We start from the raw sequence: 16,478 nt of genomic DNA, 5'->3' as shown, positions 1-16,478 counted from the left end.
ACAGACACAAAGACCAATGGAAACGATTGAGAGCCCAGAAATAAATCCACATGTATATGGGCAAATAATTTTTGATAAAGGAGCCTAAAATATACAATGGAGAAAAAAAGCCTTTATCAATAAATGGTGCTGGAAAAATTGGAAAACCACATGCAAAGGAATGAAAGTAGACTTTTGTTTGCCCCCATATACAAAAATTACCTCAAAACGAATCAAAGACCTAAATATAAGATCTGAAACAATAAATTACAAAGAAGAAAAAATAGGTACTTAACTTATGGGCCTTGGCCTTAGAGAACATTTTATGAATTTGATCCCAAAGGCAAGGGAAGTAAAGGCAAAAAAAAAAAAAAAAAAAAAATGAATGAAACTATATCAAATTTAAAAGCTTCTTCACAGCAAAAGAAAACACTGACAAAACAAAAAGGCAACCAACTGAATGGGAGAAGATATTTGAAAACCACAGCTCTGATAAGAGGTTAATATCCAAAATATATAAACTCATACAACTCAACAACAAACAAACAATCCAATTAAAAATGGGCCGAGGGCCCTGGCTGGTGTGGCTCAGCTGGTTGAGCACCATCCTGTGCACCAAAAGGTCACCGGTTCGATTCTCAGTCGGGGCACATGCCTGAGTTGCAGGTTTGATTCCTGGTAGTTCAATCCCCGGCCAGGATGCGTGTGGGAGCAGCCTATCAATGTTTCTCATATTGAGGTTTCTTTCTCTTTTTCTCTCTCTCTCTCACCCTCCCTTCCTCTCTCTCTAAAATCAATAAAAACTTTTTTTTTTTTAAATGGGAAGAGGACCGGAACAGACACTTCTCCCAAGACGACATACAAATGACCAACAAATACATATATGAAAGATGCTCAACTTCACTAGCTATTACATTATGCAAATCAAAACTACAATGAGATACCGCCTCATATCTGTCAGAGTGGCTATTATCAACAAGACAAGTAATAGCAAGTGTTGGAGAGATTGTGGAGAAAAAGGAAGTTCACTGCTGGTGGAATGAAAATTGGTGCAGTATGGAAAACAGTATGGAGGCTCCTCAAAAAATTAAGAACAGAGTTATCACATGACTCAGCAACCCCTCTCCTGGGCATCTACCTGAAAATTTTGAAAGGATTTATTCACAAAACTACCTGCACCCTATGTTCACTGCAGCATTATTCATAGTGGCCAAGACACGGAAACAACCAAACTGTCCTTCGACAGACAACTGGATAAAGATGTGCTACATATACACAATGGAATACTACTCAGCCACAGGAAAAGACATAATACAGCCATTTGTGACAGTGTGGATGGATCTTGAGAATACTGTTAGGCAAAATAAGTCAGACAGAAAAAGTCAAGAACCATATGATTTCACTCATATGTGGGATAAAAAACGGAAAGCAACAAATGAACAAACAAGAAAAACAAATAAATAAAAACTCACAGACAACAATATGGTGGTTGCCAGAGAGAGGGGGGGCCGGGCAGCTAGTGAAGGGTAAAGGGGGTCAAATATACTGTGACAGAAGATCTGACTTTTGGTGGTGGGCACAGAATGCACTACACAGATCATGTATCGCAGAATTGTACACTTGAAACCTAAAAAACAAATTTTTTTAAATGTGAAAAGAGGGAAGGAAGACTAGAATGAACTCTAGCTTGGCTGAAGTTAGGGATATCCAAATGAACTCATGCCTTTTAATAGGCTGATATAAATACAGGTATAGACGTATGAGTGTACCCTACTCTCTAGTTTTATACATGCTCAGAATGTTTAGAAGCAACGACACCCCAGCAAACCTAGCACAGAGATGCAGGTTTCTAAATATCAATCTCCACTAAAAGGAGCCAGCGTTCATGATTTGTAAAAGAAGGAGCACCTCAATAACCCAAGGCATGCCGGCCTTTAGGGACTGAACTCCTAAACAGCCGTGGCCTCCTCAAGCTTGCATGCTGCTCCACACCTTCACTCTCCTTCCCTGCTTAACTTGGCTTCATCTCCTTCTGAAATCTGAACTGAAATCTCTGCCTGTCCCTTAATCTAACGCATAGTCTGCTTATCTCCCAGGCAGTTCCCTACTTACCATTTTCCTCTCCCACGTCCAGACTCAGAGATTCTACAGATGGGTTCTGCTCAATTCAGTCCTTAGAACCTCACCTCCTGTCCTTTGTCCTGACAGCAACCCAACAACTAACCCAGACAATGCAGGTCTTGAAGGCAGGCACAGGAAAACAGGTCTTTTACTGTTATCGGATTTGAGCTAAAATAGCACCTTGGATATTTTAAGGATAAAGGATATTTTTAAGAGGTCCACAAGAAAAGGATCCGTATTACAGAGAACATTAAGATAAAGGTCATATGGTCAGCTAGGCTGCCGAGTACCCAGATGATGAATATAAATAGTAGGTTAAACTGAAAAAAATCTAAAAGACTATGAATGTTGTTTCTTATTTGTAAAGACAGAAGCATGACAAAGGCAATGGGAATGTTAAGTGCCCTTGTGTTAAAACAGTGACCGAGATTAGTCATAACAAAAATGAAGTTCAACTGATTCTTAAATGGATCTAAACAGAATCAGTGCCGTGGCTAACATTAGTGAAAGAAAAATTTAAATGACACATATTAAAGAACAGGCAGTGATTAAAACATGTTTTCATCAAATAAACTAGTTTTTCCTCTTTCTCCTTTATCTAAACAAAGGCCCTCTGGGGGGGGGGGGGGAATCCTTTCCTTTATTTAACAGCCTTAATTGAAAACAGCCTAGAAAAAAGAATTAAGCATCTATTTGTTTCTCATAATATGCCATACTTTGCAAACAGAGAGGACATTACTGATTCATGACCAATACTAGCTTCCTTTACACACACACACACACACACACACACACACACACACGTACGTACGTACGTACGTATGCTGATCTGTACTAATCTGTCCAGACTCTTGTGGTTGTCCCTATGATGAAAGCTGCAAGAACAGGTGTCCTGCTGCATTGCCATTTGTAGTCACTGAATGAGGTGAGGCTCTGTGACCCACCAAATACAACTATCTATGTCTCTGGAATGAAGAGCCAACTAATGGAGGCAACTCCTATGAAGAGAAGAAATGCAGCAGGGAATATACTAGGAGCTTTGATCCAAAAGTTCTTAACCAGAGCCCACTCACAGGCTTTCAAGAATCACCAAACTTCCTGAAATTGTCAGCAACATTTTTAGGTGAGTACACCTTGCTGGAGAAAATGTTCAGAGCTTTAATTTACAAGTTGGCAAACTTTTTCTCTAAAGGTCCAGACAGTATTTCAGGCTTTGCAGGCCATGGGGTCTCTGTTGCACCACTCAACTGGACCACTGTAGCACAAAAGCAGCCACAGACAATAGTAAATTAATGGCCATGGCTATGTTCCAATAAAACGTTTATTTACAAAAACAGGGTACAGGCTGGACTAGGCTCACAGGCCTTAGTTCTCTAGGCCCTGTTGTGCAACCATGACACTCTTAGTCATTTCCTTCTATGAATCAAGGATTCTGAAGTCCAAGTCTTTGTAATTCCTGAGCAATTTTAAAATCCATTTGAACACATCAAAGAGATAAATTCATTCTTTGATCTACTCAACTCTAATGTCCTCTTCTAAGATATTTCAGCAGCCCCAACTATGGCCAAGTCTTCCATTACCATACATGATTCCTTCTCTGAAGTCATGAACTTCCAATACTTACTGATTTAACAAATACTTATCATCTGATATGTTCTAGGCTCTAATATTCCATTTACTACAACCTATCTTCCAGCTCTTTGACTTTATTTTCAATATGCTAAACTTCAACGTCTCTCTCAGATAGACCTGAATGTTCTTTTGCTGCACCTACAATGTACAACTTTTATTCTGGACTAACTCCCTCCTCTCCATCATTATATTCCATTCAAATACCCAGGCTCCTAAATAAGACCCAAGAATATCACATGGATATGCACAATGATTGTCCCTACAGGTTTACATTCTATAGCCCTTAATGCTCCCACAATTCTTCTGGTAATTTCTCTCTCACAACCATCAATTGCTATTCTAAGTCTTTAGTACCCTACTAAAAGCCTCTTCCCAACATCTGCAAACACAAAACCAGGATGAGACCCTGCCAGGAGATGGTAACACCTTCAGCTTCCCATCTAAGGTTCACCATCTCTAAACATACCAGCACATGAGCCCATCCTTATCCCACTATTCCCTCCTCACTCAAAGCTAACTCTTGCTCTTGGGCTTGATCACAATCACTACCACCTCCTCAGGAGCTTTCACTTTTACTTAGTATGGACTTTTATTTTTTGTTTGTTTATGCAGAACTGCATTAATTTTCCATTGCTGTGTAACAAATTACCACAACCTTTGGGGCTTAAAATACCTCCAATTTATCAGCAAACAGTTTTTTAGGTCAGAAGTCCTAACACAACATGGCTGGATTCTCTGCTCAGGGTTCAGAGGCTGAAGTCAGGATGTCAATAGGGTTGCATTCCTTTCTGGAGGCTCTGGGAAAGAATCTGATTCCAAGCCCATTCAGGTTTCTGGCAGAATTCAAGTTCCTTGTGGTTATAGGACTGAGATGCCTATTTTCTTGCTATCTGTCTGCTGAGAGATGCTCTCAGCATCTAGAAGCTGTGTGCCTTCCTTGCCACGTGGATTCCTCCAACTTCAAAGCTAGCAAATGAGAATCTCATGTTGAATCTGAATTAGACAAAAGTCATCCCCAATATCTCTGCAAAACAACCCCTTCTTCATCTGCGGCTCCTGTTGAAATGGATAAATGCTTGAGAAGATCTATGAGGCACAGGTTTAATTTCTTAAAAGAGCCTTTAGTGTAACTAAATGCTCTTATTTATCTTTCTGAGGTTTTAGCAAAAGGTTATATATACAGTCACACCCTTGGCTTTTTCTCTATACCACTCTTTCAGAAGCAGTTTCTTCATTTCAACAATTGTTGCCATCTGTACGGGCTCTAAATTAACTAAATCATCTAGTCCTGGTTCCCTTTTAACAAGACTTCTTTCAATTTATCTTTCTTCTCTCATCATTTATTATAAGCAACAAAAAGAAACCAGGCAGTACCTTCAACACTTTGCTTGGAAATCTCCTTAGCTATTTTTCCAACTTCATCACTCCAGTTCTGCTTCCACCTTCAAAGCCAGTAACAGAGAATATCCCTCCAGTCAATCCCTCCCACACTTGACAGGAAGAGCCCAATCCCTTGTAAGGGCTCTCCTGATTAGGCCTATCCACTGAGGATAATCCTCCTTTCTTAAAGTCAGTTGTACCATACAATATAACCTAATCACAGAAGAGCCTCATCATACCCACTCAAGTGGAGGGGCAGGGACTCTTAGGGGATATTCCGAATTCTGTCTACCAGGATTATGGGTGCAGCAATTCTGGAACTGCTTTCTACATGCCAGACCACTGAACAAATGAGTAAATGCAAAGATGATATTGGAAGCCAAGTTTCTCACTGTTGGAGAAGTAAAATACAAATATGGAATGGTTTCATGCTAGGAAGTTGAATTAGAATTTGATATATCTATCTGTGAACTCATGTTTTTTTTATATTTTATTTTTATGAATTGGTTGGTTTATCTCCCCATGCCAGCTCTATCTTCTGAGATAGTCTAGACGCAATGACACCTCTGCAGCAATGAACATATCTAGTGCCCAGATCTTGATGTATAAACAGAATTCCCTGTTAAAAGGAGCCGTGAATCATTAGAAGCATGGGTAACATGAGGGCAGGAAAAGTACAAAACGAGCCTGGAACATTTTGTTGTGCCAGAATATAAGAAAGTACCCCCAAAATGATGGGGATATGTCAAGAAAACAGAAACCAGTGTGAGGAAGCTTCTATTAGACCAAAAGAGCTGGAAATAGTCAGAAGTTGGAAAGAAACATAATGTACTTCAAATCACTGCACTTTTTAGAGTTTATATTTGCAGTTAAAACCATCAGTTAAAACTGCTTAAAGAAACAAAAATATACCTACATTCACAGTTTAAAATATTTTACTCCTCAGGAAACAGTATTTACTATCAAAAGGACATCACTAATACATTTCATGTACAAATACAAGGGCAATTTTTTAGAATAGCTGGATATCAGAATAACTACATGTATTATTCAAATATAAATAAAGCATTTGAAAACATTTTCCCCCCAAATTCCTTCTAAACCTTCTAATTTCCACAGCTGAAGTACACTCATGGAGGAATCTTCCACTGAAAGGCCAGGATAGCCTGTCCTCTCCCACTTAGTCATGGACAGTCATGCGCCACTTACTAATGGGGATACATTCTGATAAATGCATTGTTAGGCGATTTCATCACTGTGTGAACATCACAGAGGAACTTAAACAAACCTAGACGGTACAGCCTACTCCACATCTGGGCTTTTTTGGTGTAGCCTATTGCTCCTCGGCTACAACCCTGTACAGCAGGTTACTGTACTGAATACTGTTGGCAATAATAACATGATAGTAAGTATTTGTATATCTAACCATATCTAATCATAGAAATGGTACAGTAAAAATACAGTATAAAAGATTAAAATGGTACACCTTTTTGGGGCACTTACCATGAATGGAGCTAGCAGGACTGAAAGTTGTCCTGAGTGACTGGTGAGTGAATGTGAAGGCCCACGACATTAGCATACAGTACTGAAGACTTTATAAACACTACACACTCAGGCTAGACTAAATCTATAAAGCATGAGATTAAATCAAGCACAAGAGAAAATGACTCAATCAAGAGCCACAGTAAGCACGAGAAGCATGAGGCTGCTCTTTTTTTTTTTTATATGTCTTTACTGATTTCGGAGAGACGAAGAGAGAGGGAGAGAGAGCTAGAAACATCAATGATGAGAGAGTCATTGATCAGCTGCCTCTTGCAAGCCCCCTACTGGAGATTGAGCCCACAACCTGGGCATGTACCCTGACTGGGAACTGAACCACGATCTCCCAGATCATAGGTTGATGCTCAACCGCTGAGCCACGTCCGGCCGGGCAGCACAGTCTTTTATATTTAAAGCAAACTTTTTTTTATAAGTAGAAAAAGTACACTCTAAAATAATTAAAAGTACAATACAGTAAATACATAAACCAGTGACACTGTCATTTATGATCATTATTAAGTATTATGCACTGTACATAACTGCATGTGCTTTACTTTTATACTGGCAGCGCAGGTTTGTTTGCTCCAACCCCACCATAAATAAACACATGGGCAATGCGCTTCGCAACAGTGTTACAACAGCTATGAAGTCAATGCATCACTAGTTGAGAGGAATTTTCAGCTTCACTGTAATCTCATACATGCCCTCATATGTGCAGTTCTTGACCCAAATGTCATTATGTGGTGCCTGACTGTAATTAAGAAATAAATGGCTCAGAATTGTTTTGATGTTGAAAAGAAACGGGTTAAAGACAATGCATGGCAAATACATTTAACAATATCAACTGCAGATGAATTGACAGAAGTTTAATAAATGAGATTAGAAGACTGTTACCATAGGCATTCACTTACTAATAATCTACCAAAACATTTTGAATTTAACTTAATATTGATTTGTTACTGAGTTTTAAGGGATAGAAACTAAATAATCACAAGTTTGTGGGCTCGAGGCCAAAGAGCCCCATTTGAATCTCAAGCAAAGTATGTGCCTACAAATTCAAAGTAGTAGAGGAAAACACAATCTGATTGGAAGTAAGGTACCAAAATTCTGGTTTAGAATAAGTGAGTTGTAAAGACAATATAACTACAGGTTTTAGAGCAGCTTTCGAATGGTTTAAAGGTTGATTCCCGCTTATCCCCGCCTACGTTCCTATCACCTAAACCTGAACAACTAATGTCCCACTTCCCAGATAAAACAATGTTTACTTTATCTTATTTATTTTATTCAAAATTATTTTAAAATAATGTTTTAAAGAAGCAGGAAAACCTGATTTTCAAAGGGTATCTTTGGAGAATGCCAACACATGACAGGGACAAAATGAGCACTTTGGTAGGGAACCAGGGACCCATCCGCTTACTGCCATCCATGGCCTCTCTCCACCCACAGCAGCCCCGGAGGCCCTTGCACTCACTCCCAAGATTCTAGAGAACCTGTAAACTATGGCTCCACAAAGTAAGAGCAAACGTTCTGGTCTGATCAGAAAAAATGTTTTTCAGAAGCATGGCGAAAAAAAGACATTATAGAAATTAAAATGTTAATAGCGATTATATTTGGGTAGTAGAATTATGAGTAATTTCTTCTTTTTCCCCCCAAATTTTCTAGTCAATAGGAATTACTGTTAGCAACCAAATTTTAAAACAGTGTAAGTGTAATTACTCTCCCTGTAATGTATTGTGTTGTAGTATGTTAGAGAAAGCATTTCTGTACCACAGCAAGTCCACTTAAAAAAATACATATATATACATACACACACAAAAATAATTTAAAGATTAGAGATACAAATTTAACAAGATAACAATTTGACAATATAATTAGAAAGGCCTGTTTATATTTGAAGCACATACTATTTTATCATAACAGATCAGATATATTTATTTCCTTTAATAACCTATTCATTGAATTTTCCAGTAAAGCCATAAGTTACTAATTACTCTTGGAATCAGAAAAGAGGTTAAAAAGTTAAGAAAAAAAGTGTCCCTGAAATTTACTGCTTTCAAATAATTCTTGCATTTCCAAAACCCACCATCCAAGCCAAAGACTAAAATTAAGAATATCAGTAACATTTCCCAGACGAGTAAATAATCAATTAATTATATTTGCTTCTGGGAAATGAAGAGAGTAAATATTAACCATGATAATATTAGGCAGGTGGGGGAAGTTATAGCCTAGTACAACATAAGCATTTTACATATTGGTAATTAATAGTATTTTAATTTCCTGTATTCCTACCTAGATTTGTTTATCCATCTTATCCTATTTCCTAATTATCTCACTATATATACTACATGTATAAGTCTGAGATTGTAGAAATAGCCAGACACAGACCCAACCAGATTACTTTCTTTTTGAAATTTTCTTGGATAAAACCTAAATCAACGAAGTTTAGTCTTTTTATAATTTAAGAAACCCTGAGTGACTGCAATCATTAAGAAGAGCTGAGAGGCTGGCAAAAACCACTCTTCCTCACACTTTTTTATTTTACTGAATTTTGGGGGTCTTCCTCACACATTTTAAGAAAAGGTATCTATCGTAAGCAAGAACTAATAAAAGACTAAATTAAATGGGAGTTTTTAAAGTTTTCATTTTCACAACCCAGTCATTTAAATAAAGTTTTGGATTCCCTGAAGCTTCAAATAAAACGGAGGTAAACAGAACTATTTGAGTTTAAGACCAGAGCAGTGATCTGGAAACCCATTTGCTTTACTTCCTTACCACCATCACCCTCAAAATAACATTTTTGGTGGAATCCCTACGGCAATGATTTTAAGGGGAAGGGAATGAGAAACTCTAGTGGAATACATAGAAAGAAAAATAACATTCAAGCCACCATTATAATTGTATATAATTTTATGTTTAAATTATATCTGAATTCTGTTTAGTCATCTAACACATATTGAATGCTCAAAAAACAGTCAACAAACAAAAGAAAAGGCATCAGATTGTGATCCTCATTAGGGCTGAGAGGCACTTCAACAGGGTTCAACAGAGGGCAGTTTGAAACATACTGTACTAATTTATTCTAATAGCTTAACCAGAGCACCTAAAATAAATTACAGTCAATTCTCATTACTCACAGTAGTTATGGTCTATAAAGTTCTGCAAACACTGAATTATTGAAAACAGGGCTAGGTTCCTGAAATACTCTGATCATATATTCATCAACCAATCAATACATAACTTTGTCTTATGTATGTTTGTGTTTAATGACACCTTATTTTATATATATATGTAAATTTGATATAACATTGCACTCAAAGTCAACAACACTATAACTCATTCCTGAACAAGGCTTATCTAACATAGGTACTTTCTCTGGAAGGCACATCACAGACTTCTTGCACTAAGGAACACTAGACAGGACTACACTTAGGGGTGATTTTAAACAGCAAAATCACCAACAAGAAGCACAAAAATAAGAAAAACATAGCATTAAATAGATGACAAAAAGGACATTGATTACAGTCTGAGGGTTGAAACAAGAAGGTAGAGGACCATCTCGTTCAAATTCTTTTTTGTTGTTCTGTGTAAGTGCCCATCTGCAAATAACCATGGAAGTGCCATGGGCACTGACTTTGGAGTTACAAAATAATTTTACCAAGTGAGTCTGCAAATACAGAAACCATGAGTAATGAGAATAAACTGTATTTTCTTAGACAATAAATTTCATATAAGATTTTGAGATAAGCACAAACCATGAGGATTAGTGAATTAGAAAAGGTACTAGACAGAGGGAGAAAGAATAAAAGTCAGAATTAAAATGAAGGCTCAAAATTCTGCATCAGTCATATCCACTGACATTTTACTGTATCTGTGGTAGATTATGTTATTGTTCCCAATCCATCAACCTTCCCTGCGTCCACAATCTTTCACAAGTGATACTACAGTTCCTCTCAATAGAGACCAGACATATTTCTGCACTGTACTGATGTTCCCCATGGTCATGTGATTTACTTTGGTCAGTGGAATATTCAAGGACACGATATGAGCAAAGGCTTGAAATGTGCTTCCAGAGTTTGAGTTTCCTTCTTGTGTTTCTCCCATCACCATGAGAAAAACATGCCCTCACACAGTCTTCTGGTGTAAGGAAGAACAGAGAGAGACATGAACAGACCTAGACTCTATCTGCAGCTTAAAGCCAAACCCAGCCAAGAGTAGCTGACCCAAATATATATTAGCAACTATAAATAAGCCATTATGTTTTATAGCATTATTGTGGCTATAGTTAATTGATATTTGATATGCTTACATATTAATTTTTAAACATCATTATCCTACTAAAAATCTTTATATAGAAAAGGTTGATGAGACCCTCTTTCCTTCTTGTCCTTAAGCCTAGTACATGGTAGGTTTTTGGTAGACTGTTTCCAAAGATGGCTGTATCCATATCTCCCACCCCATGCAAAAATTTAAATGTGATCTTGACATTCACACACCAAACAGTACAGTCTATCTCCTCTCTCCCCAAATTTGGACTGTCCCTATGATGTTACACAAGACTTGAAGACAGACCTTAAGGAATCCAAAGTTTCCATGTTCTCCCTTCATGGAACCCAGTCATCAAGCAAGAAGTCAAACCCCACTAAGTCTACCACACTGAGAAATGCCAAACTAGACACGTGAAAACCAAAGGGAGGGGGAAGTGGGAGAGAGAAAGCGATGCCAAGGGCTAGAGCACCAACCATAAACCCATCTGCATGAGGCCATTTTGGACTTTATAACTATCCTAGTGCCCCAGCTGACACTATATGAAGCAGAAGAACTTCCTGGTCAAGCCACAGAATTGTGAGAATAAATTGTTTAAAACAAGATACTAACTTTTGCGTGAATTATAGCAACTCAAACAAATTGCTAATAAATGTGTGCTGAATTAATTAAATTCACTAAAATATTCTGTTTAATGCTTACCTTGGTGTTGGCCATGTCCACAATATACTGGTCTCCTTTTATACATTCCATTACTTCAAAACCATCTCTGTCAATCACTTTGGCTTGAGAGCTTCCAGATACTACAAGAATCATGTCTCCTGTGTTACTATACTGTAATGACTTGATCTGATGGCTATGCAAAAGAAAAAGAAAAGTCTGGTAAGAACTGAGCATAATGTTTATACTTTAACCACAATAAGTACTGTAAGAGAAAAAGTCAGACAACGGCACAAATTGATAATTCTACAAAATCCTCAAATGTGCCCTCACCACCAGTGGCTATCCTGCCAGTTCTCTCCTCCCACCATCCAAAGCAATCTATTAAAATCTTCTCTACTCACTTTAAATCTTTAACCCAACCAACTTCCCCTTCCAGCTGTCGATTCTTCCTGCTCTTTCCCAGAAGAAACAAATAAGAGCTGCTTCAACTCCCTTCCATTAATGTTATAAATGTACTTGCACCTGAACTCCTCCTCCTTCTCTTTGGTTACAATATTGGAAATGGACCACTTCCTGCAAGAGGTGAATCTGCTACCTACACGCTGGATCCATCCTTTCCCGTATCCTTGGGTACTTCTATCCTCTCTCTGCTCCCCTGACAGGTAAGCTGTTTCAGTAAGTCTTCATCTCGTCTTTATTTCTACCCTCACCACTCCACTAAAACGGATCTTGCCATTGTGGCTGTGGTGAACATTCTGGTGTGCCACCCAGATCTACCCCTTCAGGACCAAAGTACCCATTCCCCTAGCTTCCAGGATTTGGCCTGCTGGTGGTTAACAACTGAACCCTCAGGAACTTCCCTAAGTTGCAGAGAACTCCCTCACCCAAGGTTATGTTACCACTCCAAAGCAGCCCACACCCAATGACTGGTTGACGAGCAGTAAAATAGTCCAGCCCTCTGTTTCAATGTGGGATATCTTGGAAGGGTTATTCTAGCTTCAGCTCTCCCTGCTGGATCAGATGCGGCTGCTCTTGCAATTAGATGGCAGTTCAACTTCCCCATCTTCTTAATGCTGTTTCCCTTGCACCCTCTCTCATGGGAGTTGATCCCAGAAGCACCCCTCAACAAGTCTCCCGCATGCAAATCCTGAAGTTTCAAAGTATGTTCTGGGGGAACCTGACCTGACAGAGTTGGTATCAAAAGTGGTCCTATGGAGTTGACTCCCAAGTGCTGTGATTTCAGAGAGGTATCAATCACCGACTGGCTAGCAATGAGGCACTATAACTGATGGCATATGGTCCCTGACACGCTGTAGTAGTACAATGGCAATTTCTAAATTTTGTTGGTGAAATGAAAGGTACAGGCTAGAGCAACTTTTCAGGCATTTGAGAGGTACAGGAAAAGTAGCAAAATGATTATAGAACTGGATAGCTACTGCTAAGGAAAATCAATACAATGAAGACAATGAAAGGCTGAAGATGATTAATCACCCATTAAAGACTATACTGTAGTGTGAAAGCCAGACATCCTCTTCAGCAGCTTATAAAGATGGGGTATGGTCTCCGTCAGCAGAGCAGTACGCAGCCACTGACCTGCTCTACAGTGTGTCTTTCTACTTCTGTTAGGCAGGACAACCTAAAGCAGTTTGCTTCCACGTCGACCTGCAGCAGCATGTGTTTACATGCTCGAACCAGCGCTGTGTTAATTTTCTGGCACTTTGTCCTAACATAGTCCCAAGGGACCTGGCCCAGCTGAGCGATCCAAAGAAATTCATTCTGGTTCATGATCTCCATGACATCATATTAACTGAATCAGGTGAGCAAGAAGTAACAAGTAGGTTGATAAGAAACATGCTACCCAGAGAACGAGAGAGAAACCCTGGAAAAGATCAAGAAATGGAGACAAGGAGATGCTGGGAAGATGCATGTGGATGAACATGAACGTGGACACTGAGTATGAAGCTCTCTGTGTCACATGTTAATCCCAGATAGCATCAACCTCAAAAGAGGTCATGAACAACCAAGCAATGTCACCATCTACCCCATCGTTAATGCAATAGGCATAAAAATGAAGGAGCCCCGGGAGAAAGGATGAAAATTATGAGGGGACCAAGATCAGCTCTCCAAAGCTGAGCCAGCCAATGCTACCAATGAGGTCCACCACAGGCTACAGAGAGCCCCCCTCCCAAAATCAGTACTGAACTAATGAATAACTAAAATACATAATATGAAAAGCTATCATAAATGTATGGTGGGAAACAGAACAGGCAAAACAGACAGTGTGCACCAGGGGCAGGGATAAAAGTTTTAAATCAAGTGGTCAAGAAGTGATTGAGTGGGCTGCCAAGTGAGGGAGGGAAGAGGCAACAGAGATACTCTGAAGGCGCGTTCAGCAGCTACTACAGAGGGCCTGCAGCAAAAGTGTGCCTGGCATTTTCCCTATGTGGCTGTACCACAGTGAGCAGGAACAGGAGTTGGAGACACGGTCAGAACGCAGCAAGTGAGGTGGTGTAGGTCACAGAGGGCCATTTAAGCCACTGCAAGGTGCTTGGCGTTTACTCTCTCAGAAAAATGAGAGAAAACCCACTGGCGCGCTTTGAATGAGGAATGACACAACCTGACCTATGTTGTAGAGAACCTTTTCTTGTGCCTGGACCATTTTGTACTCTGAAGTCTGTGGATCCCTTTTATTATGTTTTTAAAACACATTTTAAAAGTATTTTAGGTATACAGTAGGAACCAGTTATAAAGTATATAACTATAAAAATATATTTTTAAAATTTGTGACATACTGTATGGGTTTCTATATACCAAGTAACTACACCTCAGGCAGGTCTAATAACTACTCTAATTCCAAAGCAACGAAGAGCATACAGTACATATATATTTCCATGTATCTGTTACAATGGCAATGTGATATAAAAGCATCTGAAACTTGCAGGTACACCTGTGACTTTGTTGCCTGCTTTACTAATTAAAGGTGTCTGGTGAGTTCTGCTGTCACAGCTACACAATAACCTCTTTATCATTCAGTGAGCCACAGCCTTGCCCTCTTATATGAGGCCCGGATTTCAGTCTTGGGGGCCTCTCCCTTAGGGGTAGTGGCTGTTCCTTTTATCTGCTATTCCTATAGTCTTTAGAGTTTTCTTTACTTTTTACTAGCCAATCCCTCATTACTCCAATCCCCTGTTATGGTTAGTAATCCTGTATTATAAACCTTCCCTGTTCAAATTACTGGGTGACTTCTCTCTCCTAATCAGACCCTGACTGATATACCAAATTCCAAGCAATTAATTAGGAACTGAGAAAATTATAGGCTGTTTAGTCCAATATTTTTATATATAAACAAACAGCTCAGCTCTTTGATAATTAGATAGTTCAGACTGCAAAATCAAAGTCTTATAAAGTAGGAAGAGAAGGAACCAGCTAGTTCACAGGATATATCTTTGTTTACAGTACTTTCATTTCAGGGAAGCCTTAATTTTCTTCACTAACTATTGTACTATCAAGTACAATAAGTGATTACTTTGGGGTTTTTTTCTGGTGAATCATATTCATTTCCAAAGGGGAAGGAAAGTCTAAAAACACAAAGTGAAATTTAAGATGATGGGGAAGTCAAGGCTCCATGTCTTGGGCTATCTGTTCTACCAATTGCTCTGTCTACATTTGGAGGGAAACACAAAATCTCAGAGATCCCTGCGCTGATACTTGCCTTTCCTTTTTAGCTGTATAGGAAACCCAGTGTTTCCCTCTGTCTCACTGTTTTCACTACTCTCTCTGCCAACATGAAAGAGAATGTTCAGCATTAAAGCTCGCCATTCCTGGCCCACTTCGCTCTTAATTCTGCTCGCCACGGAGTTAAAAGGCCAGGATTAGGCGTCATTAGACACAGTACTAAGGAGAATTAAAGGGCTTGTTCAAGGGGTGTAACATCTGCTTCTCAAATTCCTGCCTAAACAACTAAGATTCCGATCAAAGAGAAGCGAGGGAAAGCCAATCCTGACAGTCAACTAGAGCCACGAGGAAGTGAATGTTCTCTCAGGGAGTAGCTGCCACCAGGGGAAGGCTTAGTGACATTGCACAATTCTTTCTGTGAAGTTATTCATGGGGCAAGGGGGAGTCTCTGAGTGTAAGTGGCGGGGAGTGGAAAGGTGAAGATTGAGGATCCTTTTAAGTAGTTTTTGCTCCGCTAGCAAAACAAGCCGAGACATGCAAGACAGATAAACACAGCTGTCTGGGGCTGTCACTTGGGGCTCAGGAGCCAAGGTGTCCTGATGCAGTGAAAAGCGCACCGGAATGTGAGTCAGGAGGCCAGGGACTTGAGTCTTCGCTCTGCTGCTAACTAGCTGTGGGGCGATGAGCAGGCCTTTCGGCCCACGAGCCTTGGTCTCCCCGTTTCTCTGGAGTCAGTGGACGGGACTAGATGGCAGCACCATGCAGAGCTGTCGAGACACAGAGTTCATGTACGAGCTGGGCAGCCTCACTGAGTCCTGGTTTCCTCCACTGAAAGGCCAGGAGAAATCACACTTGTAGGAATGAGTGGCCTGAAAACAGTACACATAACGGCACCTCGCACAGCTTGTGAAACCAGGAGTTACTATTGTTACTACTTCCTCATTCCCAAGGTGTCCTTGAGATTATTTGAGAGGAGAAACATCAGAATTGGAAAATGAAAGGTAGAAACCATTCAGAAAACTTGTTAGAAAAGGACCACAGTGATTAGAAAAACACCTCCCCAAAGGGCACAACAGCCTCATGTGAAAATATCCCACAAACCATGAATTCCTAGGGTAGTAGGTTCTCAGAGTAGAAAGGCTGCCCTTATGGAAACAGTCACCACACTAGACAGCTGGCAGCTGAAAAGAATGTTCAAAAGATGACACAAGAGTTGACAAAACAAA

At 39.5% G+C, this 16,478-nt stretch overlaps 1 protein-coding gene across 2 annotated transcripts in view; it reads right to left on the bottom strand.

Moving 5' to 3' along the window:
• Positions 1-16,478, bottom strand: part of WDR70 (WD repeat domain 70) — a 173,240-nt gene that overhangs the window by 114,662 nt on the left and 42,100 nt on the right. For both annotated transcript variants that reach the window (XM_081133024.1, XM_081133025.1), the window contains one exon: positions 11,617-11,770. In XM_081133024.1, coding sequence (XP_080989150.1) covers positions 11,617-11,770 — 154 coding nt within the window. The remainder of the gene's footprint in view (positions 1-11,616; positions 11,771-16,478) is intronic.

The sequence above is a fragment of the Miniopterus schreibersii genome (genome assembly GCF_964146895.1).
Source record: "Miniopterus schreibersii genome assembly, chromosome: 3".
Taxonomy (NCBI): domain Eukaryota; kingdom Metazoa; phylum Chordata; class Mammalia; order Chiroptera; family Miniopteridae; genus Miniopterus; species Miniopterus schreibersii.
Note: the sequence above shows the minus strand (reverse complement) of the source record. Positions and strands in the feature narration are given on the sequence as shown.